Below are 13,496 nucleotides of genomic sequence, written 5' to 3'. Positions count from 1 at the left end.
TTCACTGTCGCCTCCGGTGTTATCTCACTTTTGCATGTTTATGTCATTATTTACTGAAGTCATTAAGCAAATTGAACGAAATGACGAGAGAATCGATTTTGCAAAGGTACAATAATGTTTTCAAATTTGAAAAAGTCACCTATGAAAAGCTTCTTGATTTTTTTTTATAAATTATATGTAGCGCACAGACATCGACTATTGTGACAGTCGCGTGTAAACAATATAATTTTGTATATAGAAAAATCTGTTTAATAGTGACGTTGTGTAATCATCCGGTTAGTTCGCACGTTGCTAATAAAGCTGCAATCTCTCTCTCTCTCTCTCTCTCTCTCTCTCTCTCTCTCTCTCTCTCTCTCTCTCTCTCTCTCTCTCTCTCTCTCTCTCTCTCTCTCTCTCTCTCTCTCTCTCTCTCTCTCTCTCTCCCCCCCCTCTTTCTCTCCCCCCCTCTTTCTCTCCCCCCTCTTTCTCTCCCCCTTCCTCTCCCCCCTCTCTCTCTCTCTCTCTCTCTCTCTCTGCCTTTCACAATGCATAACGGAAATCGTGACTGTTTTATTTAGCGCTTACGCCATATGATTGATGAAAATTATTTAAATTCTCTCTGAGTAAAGTCTGATTACCCACTGAATCCGAAGATAATTAGAGATCTCGATATAAACAATCGTTGGTAATATCGCATGCAGATGTTACCATTAGTTTACATAGTCTCTTTCTCTATATTCTTCACGTCTAAAATTTAAAAAAAAATAATAAAATATTTGTATAAAATTTGTACAAAATAAGGAAAATATAAAAATTGTCTAATGTATCGATAACGCATTAAAATTGCTATTGGTAATTTACAGTGTATATATATATATGTACGTTGGGTTGCCTATTTGACGATCGGCAGGGGCATGTTTTACCGATCTCGCATAATCGAAAATTAATAAAATAAGGGGATCAATTACGTAATTTTTTCATTGTGAAAAGTGAAAAAATTACATGATTGATACCTTAAATGCAAATCCGGTAATGAATGAGAAAACTGAAATCGGCTTTTAACATACAGTATAATTTTAATATTTAATAATATGAATAAAATAACATACACATAGAAAATTTTACATTAAAAATAACTATGGTTGAAGTAACTGTGGACCATTAAGAACATTCCAAGTTAAAATGCTAAGTAAAACTGTAAAAATTGACGTAATTAATGTAATTTTTACGTAAATTACGTCAATTTTTACAGTTTTACACAGCATTTTAACTTGAAATGTTCTTAATAGTCCACAGTTACTACCATAGTAATTTTTAATATAAAATTTTCTCCGTGTAGATAACACAATTAAAATATAACAATATAGATAAAATAGGAAGTAAAATATAATAAATTTAAACAAAAAACATTTTATTTCTTATTTTGTCTGTCTTATTATATTTTAATTATGTTATTATATATTTTAATTGTGTTATCTATTTTATTTTATTTATATTATTAAATATTACAATTATACTGTATGTTAAAAGCCGATTTCAGTTTCCTCATTCCCTACCAGATTTGCATTTAAGGTATCAATTACGTAATTTTTTCACTTTTTACAAAGAAAAAATTATATCATCGATCCTCCGATTTTATTAATTTTCGATTATGCGAGATTGATGAAGCATGCCCCTGCTGATCGTCAGATAGGCAATCCAACTTACTGATCTGTATGTTGCAGAAACACTTTATACGTATAAAAAAATATTTATGCATATAGGTGTAAGCTACAATAAATTTCTTTTGATTTTATTACCTGTTTCCGAGAGAGGCAAATACATTCTGGTGGACAATCTCGACTTTTCGTCGTGGTAATCTCCGAATCGGAGGTAAACGTCAAGTCCACTGCTGCTATGCATAGCAGGTAATAAATGCAAATCTAAAAAATTATATAATTTAAATAATAAGTGACCCATATATTTGTTTGTGCACTACAAACATTTTAGCATATATATCGAAACATATATTTTTCGCATACAACTCCTTTCGCATACTAACTCGTCATTGTTTAAACAGAAAACTAGAAAACTATATTATTAAAGTAAATCGATAGCTTTTCGCCTGCTCTTTTTATTACTGTTATTATTTTAATCAAAATATTATTTTATAGATTAAAAATGAAATTGACATTTCATTACAATTTTTTCGGAAAATATGTCATCTTTAAAATCAAAATCAAAATTATGAAATTAAAATATAATTCATAAAGAACATCTGAAAATTTCAAGTTGGAGAAACGTATAGTTCTCCAATAAAAAATTATTAAAACGTAATGTTGAGTGCACGGCCGACTGTTTAGTGAGCAATCAAAATAACATGTATGCAATGTACTTTATATTATTTATATCAAAATCAGATTCAAAACCGATTTTCAGTCAAACATATCTTCTTAGCAAATTGGATTTAATCGCTCTCAGAGCGATCAAATGTTCACTCGAAATCCTGAATGCGGAAAAAATATTAAAAATATATCAGAAAGCTTTGTTGCCGTCTGTCCAACGCTAGTATATCAGTAAAGATGAAGATTAGGTATTCCAAGAAGATAACGATAACCCGAAACATCCGAACCAGCTCTGCAAGGCCTGGAAAAAGCAAAATGACATTAATAAGACACTCAACTGGCCATATTACACTCGCCCGATGCGAATTCAATAGAAAATGTTTGGTCGCTCATCAAGAGGAAGCTTCGTGGAAGGCATCAACGATAATACAGCGTTTAATTATCGAAATTCGACGAATTTGAAGATTCTTGCCACATGAATATGCCATTAATTTAATGGAAAGCATGCCTCGGAGATGTGAGTCCATTATAAATGCAAGTGGCGACTGGACTCATTATTAACCCTTTCACTGACACAATTCTATTTCTTAGCGAATTTCTATGATGTTTTGCGTGTATATGTTTTTCCGGTTGCTGATCACGAATCTGAAGTCCAATTTCCAAAAATTCAAAATGACGGATCCACTATTCTCATTACTCGATGATTCTAACTGGGAATCTTCTCTTCAGAATCTTCTGATCCAATATCATTTAGAATTTCTTCAAATTACATAATGATATATTTTAAATATACTATAGGTATAAAGTTATAGAATTAACAAGATCGTGATAAAATCGTTTGAAAATTAAAATCCGAACTACGAGCGCTACTACTGAGGAGCCGGAATGCGCGGCAAGTTATTTGTTTATTAAAACTTTTCTAACATGCGGAAAATTCTGCAAAAAATTTACTTTATACTTAGATATTCAAGAAATATTCAGTTAAATTTTCAACAAAAAAATGTTGAATACTTTTAAAAAAATTGAATTTTTACTGAAAAAATGGCATTTTTTCAAGTTTATTTGTTTATAAATAATTACAAATAAATTATTAGTCGCTAAAACATAAGAGACATGAAAAGTAACTATTTCTACATCCATAACATATAGTACGATAGTTTTTTCATCGAATTATGAATTTTACATTGCAAAAAATGAAAAAAAGGTGGGAAGTATATTTTCCACCGCCGGTGAAAGGGTTAATGTAAGTGCATTTTAGCCCTAATCTTGTAGAATATAATCACTACAAATTAAATCCTAATAAGTTTATTTTTCTTTGAAAGAAATAAAAATAGATAAACAATTAGTTTTTGAGAAAGCGTGGAAGTTTTCAAAATAGACGTAACGTCTCTATAATTATTTTGAAAAAATAAATCTCTACTATCTTTTTATATTGTTTATCAGTAAGAAAAAATATTAGTTATACTTATATATTTTTGCTGTAATTTTTTAATATTGTAGTTGAAATCTATGATTATGAATGTAAAGGAATATAAAAATAACATAGCGTATGACGATATTAGTAAGTAAAGTAATTTCTAATTTCTTTTCGCAGTTGCATTTAGAATAATATTCTGCAACAGATAAAAAAGAAAGAATGAATTAATACTATTATCTAACAAAAATTTCCCAACTGTTTTGTCACGTTTTGATTTGAGTTACAGTGATAATAAATCCAGTTGATATTGAATTGATGATCAATCACAGACGATTACATCTTCGACTGAACATTCGATGTATTGATAGTGCCTTTTGATAATGTCTTTATTTCAATTTTTATTCGCGTAATTCTTCCAAGTATAACGTGCTGCGAAATCAATGATAATAATATTTAAGATAAACTTGTGTGTGTATATGGACCACCTGCATTGTAATCGAATCAGACATTTATACCAATTATCTTTTAATCTTATTTAATTTGCACTCGAAATAATATTTCTCTTTTCACTTCATTATTTCATCATTTCACTTCTTTATACAAATCTTTAGATCATTATCGCAAGGATAAAGTTTTCTAAATAAATCTTCGAAGATGAGTTTTATGTACTAAAAAAAATTTATAAAATTAAGTTAAAATATCAACATTAGTTGCTCATTAAACTTTCAACATTAGTTGCTCATTAAACTTTCAATCTTTAGTTAAACAATCAAGTCTTTGGATTAAAAGCCTATGGATACTTCATTCAATTCAGATTGCTAATATTTTATTGCAACCTATTCTTAATTAATATGATACTCGATAATTTCTTTTGATCTTTAAGTGGAGTGTGTAGCGTTATTATCGAATACTGAATAAAAGTGGAAAGCAGTTTATTCGGACAGAATAAGTATTTTATTGCATCTTTATCGCAGGATTATTCCCATAGAATTATTTGCTATAATATTGTTAATATAATACAGATCCCAACGAGAAATGACAATCGAAAAAACGTCTAATAGACGTTGATTATACGTCGAATGCGTTGAATAGACGTCTTTTCAATCAGTTATTTTTCACCAGGAATCATCTGCTTCAGTTTTTTTTATCGCATGTGACTTTATGACGAAATGAAAAATACGTTTTATTATACAAAAGCTCGCTTCAATCAGAATTAAAACAAAACGTTATATATTATATCGTGACTATATACTTTCGTTGACTATGCGATTAAAAATATTCATAAATTTGCAATTATTTTATAAGTTAATTATGAAAATTATTTCACAGCACAATCCATGCTTATCAAAAAATATAATGCACAAATGTTACATAAATATATAAAGTGTAGAAAGAAAACTAAGTTTTCCTTCTACACTTTATTTTTCGAAAGCCTATAACCGAATAAGCATACTAAAAGTGCCCCCGACGAGTTTTCAAATAACATTTAGCATGTCATGTCCTCACTGTAAAAAAAAAGTTTTCTTCAAAATTTCAGCTCCCTAACTCTATTATTTCCCGAGTTATCGAGAAAAAGAGCTGAAATTTAAGGACATTTTTTTTACAATGAGGAAATGACAAGCCAAGTATTATTTGAAAACTCGTCGGGGGGACTTTTTATATGCTTATCCAGCTATATAGCCTTTACGATATTAGAAAAACACTTTTCAATGTGTACAGATTCGAAAAATTGAATTTTTTTCTAAGTTAGAAAATATAAACAATAGTAAATGTTATAATGGTAAAATGTTGCATTATAAGATACAAATAAATACTTTTACTCTGTATCGCCAAAAATCAAAAATTATTTCTATATATTACTTATATTTTATTATCTAGAGTTATACTAGACTATTATAAAGGTAATAAAAGTAATATATGTAGAGAACTTTATATTGATACCGTATTTTATTACATTTATTGATTGATTATAATTATAATTCATCATAATAATTACAATAATAATAATAATAGATATATAATCAGAATAATAAAAAATTAATTGCTTTCAGTTCTTGTGACAGCTGCCTCAATGCCGTTTAGTTCCTAGCAATCCTACAGAGTTTACTTGCTTAGTTGCAAGTAAATTTTAGAGAATGCATTTATGCATCTTATAGAGTACACATATATATGTTGTACATGTCAATTTTTTTCATGGATTCTCTATATCTTTTTTTCTTTTTTTTAACTTAAAATATAGATTAAAAAACATATAATTTGTAAAATATTTGTTAACTTGCTCCAAGTGATGCCCAAGCCTTTTATAAAATTAATTTCTTCTCTTTTATCTTGAATATTCAAAACACAAAACAATTATAGTAGATTTATATTGTTACTACGTATTGGCCGCCTCATTTTTTGTAATGTAGAAAGAGTAATATATCATCTTTTCATTATCAGAGTTCTATACATGTATAATTCATGCAGAAATTTATGGCTTGTTCTATGTTAAATGCGCTAATTGCTTGCAAAAACAATTTAAGTTTTATTTTTGACAAGCAATTTTTCTTTCTGAAATATTAATCCTTATATTACTATCTAGAAATGTATGTAGAAGTTATAATACGTTCTATTACATATATAAAGAGGATAATTAAATTCTATTTTGATATTTTACGTATCATGCAATAGGCGAAACATTCATATTTTCTTCATTAATAATGTTAGAATCACTTTTAATGCTCTACTTAATTTGTAGTTTCTTACTACTACTAAAAAAATTAATGTATTTTTAATAAGAACAAGTAAAGAAAGCGATTTTCAAATGTTATAATATCCAAAAAAAAGCTGCATAAACTATATGTCAAAGTTATATTAAAATTAGTTAAATAAAAATAAACAAAATAATGTAAAATTATGTTGTTTAAAAATAATTTTTGTGTATGCACACTTACCATTTGATGAAATTAAAGAGAAAAAAAAAATTATTTGATACAGCAAAAGCTGAAGAGATGTATCTATTCTGTTTGAAATGCATATATATATATAGTATGTATATATATATATATATATATATATTTCAAAATAGTTTTAAAATAATAAAGCTAATTTAGAGGCGGCTCGATAAAATCGTAGATGAAATGTGGTGGATTATTAGGAGTATCTGTTAATATTTCAGGTGCTGTTAATCCCATCGTTGGACCAGCCTCCCTCCATGGATCGATATTATTTCCTCCAATATCTAAACCAAGTCGCAAATTAGCCGGTGTGTTGCCAATAACAAAATGATCTTCAGTTAAAGGTAGAACATCTTTCAGCAAAAGCCTAAATAGTGTGATAAAAAATTTTTTATTAAAAAAGAAAAAGATTAATATTAGCATTCATATCAAATAATCCATATAAGTTTTCTTACCAAATATCTTCGTCAGCTACAACATGAACTTTAGGAATGGGAAATCCGTTGAATGGAGAAGCAACAGGTAATGTATAAGCACCCATATTTTCAAAAATTACCCAATCACCAAGTTCCATATCATGTAACATAATATTTTCAACTACTTTATCCAATCCGTCACATGTCGGTCCCCATATGCTCGAAGGAATCATCTTTCCACAACCACTCTAATGATAAAGATATAAATATTAGTAAAAGAAATAAGGAAAAAATATTATATTAAAATGCCTTATTTGAATAACATTACCTTCAGAGGGACGGGAGTTACATGCTGATGATCATACAACAGACAATTGAACGATCCATAAACACCATCATTGATGTAATACATATTATGTGTAACAGAATTTTCGTCTCCACGTACAGAACGTTTGCTATGAATATTTGTTGCCAAAGTGAACGCAGACGCAACGTAAAAACGGCCCGGTTCAGCAATCACGTGAACAGCATCAGCTAAAAAGTAAAAAAATTTTAGTTACAAGTTGCACAATTTCAAATAAAATATACAGTGCCTAACAATAAGACACAGAAAAAAAAAACTTACTATTGAAATATTCATCGAGAGCTTTGTTGATAACCTCAGCAAATTTGTCAATACTTGTGCCTTTGTCACCTGGATAACCACCACCAAGATCCAAAAGATACGGTTTAAAACCAAAATTAATAGCCATGTCGAATAATATTTTGCAATGATGAATAGCGCAATGATATATCGGTGGATCTTGACATCCAGAACCAACGTGAAAGCTAAAGCCGACTACGTTAAGACCCAACATATATGCCAGGCGTAAAAGGCTAGGAGCCTCGTGTATCGGATCACAGCCAAATTTCATGCCAAGTGGACACTGAGCTGTTTCCGCATCGCAACGAATTCGTATAACAATCTGCAAAACATAAAAAAATATGTATAAAAATGTTTATATATATATACATATTTTTTTTCATTTTAAAATATAATTATAGTGATAATTTTATTTTTTGAAAGTATATTATTATTATATATATATATATATATATATATTGTATATAATAAACAATAATATAATACTTAAAAAAAAATAAAATAAAATTATCATTATATTTTAAAATAAAAAGAAAAAAAATACATAAATATGTAAAAAATGCAATATTTATAAAGTTACGACACAATTACCTTGGCCGTCGGGAAAAGTTTTTTAATTTTGTGCAGCTCGTTTTCATTATCCACTGTCATGGTATCAACTCTCATTGCAGCAGCATGACAAATATGAGAAGCTGGTTTAGCTGGATTAGCAAAAATAATTCTTGAAGAATCCACACCAAGACTTAATACTTTATTTATCTCATTCTAGAAAAAATAAAATAAGAAAATTTATATGTACAAAAATAAATAAATAAATAAATAGATATATATATATTATTATACAGACATGTACTTTTACCTTTTATTTTTACCTTTTTAAAATATGTACACGTTAGAAAAATGTGTTTTCTCTCTTATAAAAAGTATTTATAAAGCTTAATAAAGGTTTATAATTATATTTATAATTATATTTACCTTAGATGCGCAATCAAAACTGACACCGAGGGCCGCTAATACTTCCATTACCATCAAATTATCGTTACATTTTACAGCTGGAATTGAAAAATTTCTTGAATATATTTGAAGAGAATAATCGTTGTATGCATATAATAATATAAATTTCAAATAAATAAATGGTTTACCATAATAAGGCTCAACTCGTGGCAATTTTTCTTTCCAGATTTGATGCTTTTGTACAATATCCCCTATATCCAATACGTAAAAAGCTTCTTCTTGTACACCACTCATTGCAATATTTTTGATAACAGTCATAACATTAGACTCACTATCCAGAACATGGATGCGTTCGTCTAGATTTGTTACCTTCATGTTGAATGAGTTTTGTGAATTAATCAGTACTCTGTAGGTGCTAGGCAGCAAACTGAAAAAATAAGCAAATATATATATTTTATCAGATAAGTAGATGCTAATACGCTATACTTTATATGTTGTATGCTTTAATAAATTTAATATAACAATGTAATATAACATATAACAAAAAAACATACGAGGCAGCTGTCAATGCTAGTCGGGTGAGTCGTGAGGAAGCGGATTAAGACAAGGTCACTGTGGGGGTGCTAGCAAAGCCACGGGGGCTCTGCATTCAGGGCCAACTTCCAGTTGCCGGAGTTATTCAAGCACCCACCAGCAGACTGGCCGACCAGCCTATCGCAGGTAGAACCCTGTAAAAAAAAAGATGCAATTTTTATAAATTTTTACTAAATATTATAAAGTTTATTCACTGTATATATATATATATATATATATATATATATATATATATATATATATGCTTTAAGTTTATTAATAAAAAATTTTATTATTAATAAAAAATCGAATTAATATTATATATATGTATATAAATTTGTGTACATATATGAAAATGTTTAAATATAGTTTAAGTCAATTTAAAGTCTACATATATTTTGTTACTAACAAAATAGAGAAAAACAGCTGTCTAAATATTAATACATTCATAAATTAGCATATATATATACATATATATAAATATTTTAATATATATGCCTACTGGCCATAAAATCATGTATCTTATCTACTTATCTTACTTTTATCAAAGCATTGACAATTAAACGATATTTCTTCTGTGAGATCAATATATAATAAATAGATTAAATATGATAAAAAAAAAGAAGAAACATTTCATGTTTAATTTAATTTGTTCACTTCGTTGCACATGCAACCAATTGCATACGCGTATATATACATTTAAATAATTTTATATTAAAATTGAGTAAAACATTTAAATTTGATTTTACCTGAAGGAAAGTAATTCTCGTTTTTTTATACACACAGCACATACATTAAATTATGCTTACAACTATTTAAAAGTTCATAAAACAGTTTTAAAATTTAGCCGTTCCTTCATGTCTCATATATGCAAAATGAAAATAAAATATAAAAGATAAGAATTTTTATAAATTATTTAAAACTTAATTAATCAACTTAATTAAGTATAAGTCAAAGCAATATGTAAAAGTTTTGTTCACTTAATGATGTTCGAATGGATGGAAATTCAATGTAATACTGAACTGGCAATTATTTCGACCATTACTTATATCAAGAAGATAAGTAGTATCAGGCAGGCTTTGCGTGGTTTAATCTACTTATATAAAATTATCTGACATCTAAGAAATATATGAAAACCAATTTAGAGTAGAAGGATAATACAAATACCACTTGAGATGAAGTGTCAAATTTCGTTGGGGGGGGGGGGGGTTGGGAAATACCACGTTTAATTTATTATATTCAAATTATAATTAATTGCTTATCGAGCTAAAATACTTCGTCACGATCCAAATACTACGTCAAAATTTGATATAAATATAATACAATATCAATATAATAAATATAATACAAATAATATGATATCTTCACAATAATAAAAAAAACACTTTTAAAATAAATGTAATACAAAAATCTGTAACTTGTATAAAAAATAAATATCTTGATACAAATAGCATAATTTTAGAATACATGTACAGAAAAATATCTCTTACAGTGTAAAAAAGTCTAAATATGTGTGACTAAATTACAAGATGTTCTATTTTTGTTAAAAGCTTTTTCTCTAAATGTGTACTCATAAAAAAAGTGGGTATAGTTCAATGATATGAAAGTACATAAAAAATAATATATCTGTTTTTAAAAATGTTTGTAAAAATGTTTTAAAAAATTAAAATTAACAAAATTTCTTATCTTTTGAAACACTAAAAAGATAAATTCAGACAAGACTACAAAGCAGAACATATTCTTATATAATGTAACAATAGCTTTACTGGTTTAAAGAAGAAATACCAGTTTGAATAGGCTGGTACAAGCCTCAAGATATGAGTAAATACCAGTACTGGCCATTCTGCAGACATTGATGTTAAAACATGTGATGTGACACAAGCTAAAAGATTTCAAAATACTTCTTATCACAAGCTATGAGTGTATTCTTTTAAAATATATTACTTTAATAAAAGTTTATTTGCATAATTAGTTTGTTAGAAAAAGACATATATATATATATGCTCTAAGTTTATTAATAAAAATGTGAAAAGAATTTACAAAAATATTTTTTTATATATCTTTTTTGTATGCTTAAGGATACATACATAAAAATTATTTTATGCTCATTATACAAAATGTCAGAAATAGGTGGCCAAAATTTAAGATCTATAAATTGTAAGGATGAAAAAAAATTATATAAACGTGAGTTCGGAAATGTTTCCTTTTCAAGTAACGTAAACAATTTCTATTTACCACAGACAATATCTCAAGGATTATCGTTGGTATTAACCTTCTGGTAGAAATAAGAAAGATTAGAGGTAGAATAAAAGAAGAAAAGACTTTCATTTATGATATTTCTGTTGTACTGTGGAAATAGTCTGGAATTATATTGTTGTTTTGAAAATCTAAAATACTCCTGAAATTTTGAATATTTTAAACAATTCATAAGACGTCAATGAGATATGTATTGATATGGAAAGGAAAATGGATGAAAGGAAATTATTTTCAACAATTTCTTTAATAATATGTTTTTACTAAAGTTGTAAATAAAAACTATTTATAACTTGAAAAAAAGCGTTTTCTGATCCACATTTATGTCTTTTTTCATTTTTATAGTCAGTAGAATATGTTCAACTATTTCTGAAACATTTGGTACATTAGTTTATTTTAACAAAAGTGTTTGGCACCTTTTGCAAAGTATGTTTTACATAAGTGAATACTTTAAAAGATATTCTTTTTTTATAATGTAAACATTGGTGTATCAGGTAATGCATAATCAAAAGTGAAATCAATGTGAGAACTATTTTTTTTTTTTTTCTTTCACTAAACCGATATATATTAAAATGTTTATAGAAACTATACCAGGAAAATTATATTAATCAGTGAACTTTGAACTGAAAGATGGGGTAAACAGAGGTCGACGCAATCTCAACAAAACTCGACTTGGTATCATTACGCAATTAAAAAAATAGTCTTTTTCTCTTTCTTTCTCTCTTTCTCTCTTTCTCTCTCGATAACAAAAAAACCCTAATAAAGCAAAGTAAGAATATATAAGGAATATATGACTCATCATTTAAATATGATTTTCATGATTAAGTATACCACCCTACTGATGAACGAGATACACACACACACACGCGCGCACACACACGCACACACACACACACACACACACACACACACACATATATATATATATATATATATATATCGAACACAGGGTTTCACATAAATACCATTAAAATCATGTAGATAAGGATAAGATAAGACATATAGTATTTTATCTCAGAAAAGATAAAGATAATTTATTTCAAGGTTATCTAACAGATAAAATTATAAAGCAGCTTATCTAGATGAATTTAAGGTGACATTGGTTAAAAAAAATATAAAAGAAAAAAATGAAAACAATGTAATCATATAATACAAAATATTAGTAGCATGTTGCAAACATCTTAAATCTGAAACCATTGAAAGCATTGATTGTGTTCAGCAAAACTCAGCATTTATTTTTTTATTAGTAAGTGCTTAGTAATTCTTTAATATGATTGTCTTATCTTTGAATCGCCTTTGGAAATAAATCTAAGAACATATTTAAAAAATCATAAAGTGCTGAGTTTTATTGATTGCAGAATTATCTTAAATAATTTAAGATAGATAATGCATTTTCCATCTTAGATAAAGATATAGATAATGTATCTCATTGTTGTATCTAGATAAAAATAAAATAAAGTACAATTGTTTTATCTAAATGATTGGCTCACTTTATTTGGATAACAGAAAATACTAATCGTACACATATATAATAAGCCGTATTGTAGGATTCTTTCGCCACGAGGAGTCGTGGATACCTACCTTATCGAACGATCGCCACCCAACGGGTCGGCACACGGTTATTGACGGAATGATGGAAGTTTTCGGTGACTGGATCTCAAAAATCAGTCAGATCGGTCGATGAGGTGCGGGTTGTCGTTTGCGGTGACCAGTGCTTGTCGTCGGGTTCTCGGTACTCCGCACGGCCTTGCGTCGGGGCAAGGACATTCGTTTCGTCCGTTTCGAAACCCGGTTTACGCGTTACGTGCGAGCATCGTAACGTCGTGGTCGATCATGTATTTCAGTCGATGTACGATTCGAACCGCTTAGATTTCGTTTCAAGGTTCAAAGTAAGAAAAGAGCCGAGACGACACGACACGCGCGCAGAACAGACCTCGTACACCGCACACCGCCAACACACCACCGCACCGCACACACCACCAGCCACCAGCCGTGCTCCAA

General features: G+C 28.5%; 1 protein-coding gene across 2 annotated transcripts; it reads right to left on the bottom strand.

Moving 5' to 3' along the window:
* Positions 1-5,648: 5,648 nt before the first annotated feature.
* LOC140672649 (ornithine decarboxylase 1) lies at positions 5,649-13,470 on the bottom strand. 2 transcript variants are annotated; one of them, XM_072904971.1, is made up of 9 exons: positions 13,077-13,470; positions 9,224-9,397; positions 8,858-9,096; positions 8,691-8,767; positions 8,307-8,480; positions 7,698-8,037; positions 7,401-7,606; positions 7,112-7,320; positions 5,649-7,023 (listed from the first exon to the last, which is right to left on the bottom strand). In XM_072904971.1, exons 3-9 carry the CDS (start codon positions 9,042-9,044, stop codon positions 6,804-6,806), a joined length of 1,413 nt encoding a protein of 470 aa, XP_072761072.1. In that variant the 5' UTR covers positions 9,045-9,096; positions 9,224-9,397; positions 13,077-13,470; the 3' UTR covers positions 5,649-6,803. The 2 variants fall into 2 exon arrangements, with proteins under 2 accessions (XP_072761072.1, XP_072761080.1); XM_072904979.1 differs by lacking the exon at positions 13,077-13,470 and adding an exon at positions 9,992-10,116.
* Between the last annotated feature and the right edge of the window lie 26 nt (positions 13,471-13,496).

The sequence above is a fragment of the Anoplolepis gracilipes genome, chromosome 1 (assembly GCF_047496725.1).
Source record: "Anoplolepis gracilipes chromosome 1, ASM4749672v1, whole genome shotgun sequence".
NCBI classification, from domain to species: Eukaryota; Metazoa; Arthropoda; class Insecta; order Hymenoptera; family Formicidae; genus Anoplolepis; species Anoplolepis gracilipes.
The sequence above is the reverse complement of the archived record's forward strand: the minus strand, read 5'-3'. Positions and strand labels throughout refer to the sequence as shown.

Bases quoted from the DNA above. Each gene is read 5' to 3' on its own strand.
- LOC140672649 (XM_072904971.1), bottom strand. From the start codon at position 9,044: ATGAAGGTAACAAATCTAGACGAACGCATCCATGTTCTGGATAGTGAG. The intron at 8,768-8,857 runs GTAAACCATTTA...TTTCAATTCCAG, and splicing joins ACGAGTTGAGCCTTATTATG to CTGTAAAATGTAACGATAAT. The intron at 7,607-7,697 runs GTAAGTTTTTTT...TTTACTTTTTAG, and splicing joins TCTCGATGAATATTTCAATA to CTGATGCTGTTCACGTGATT.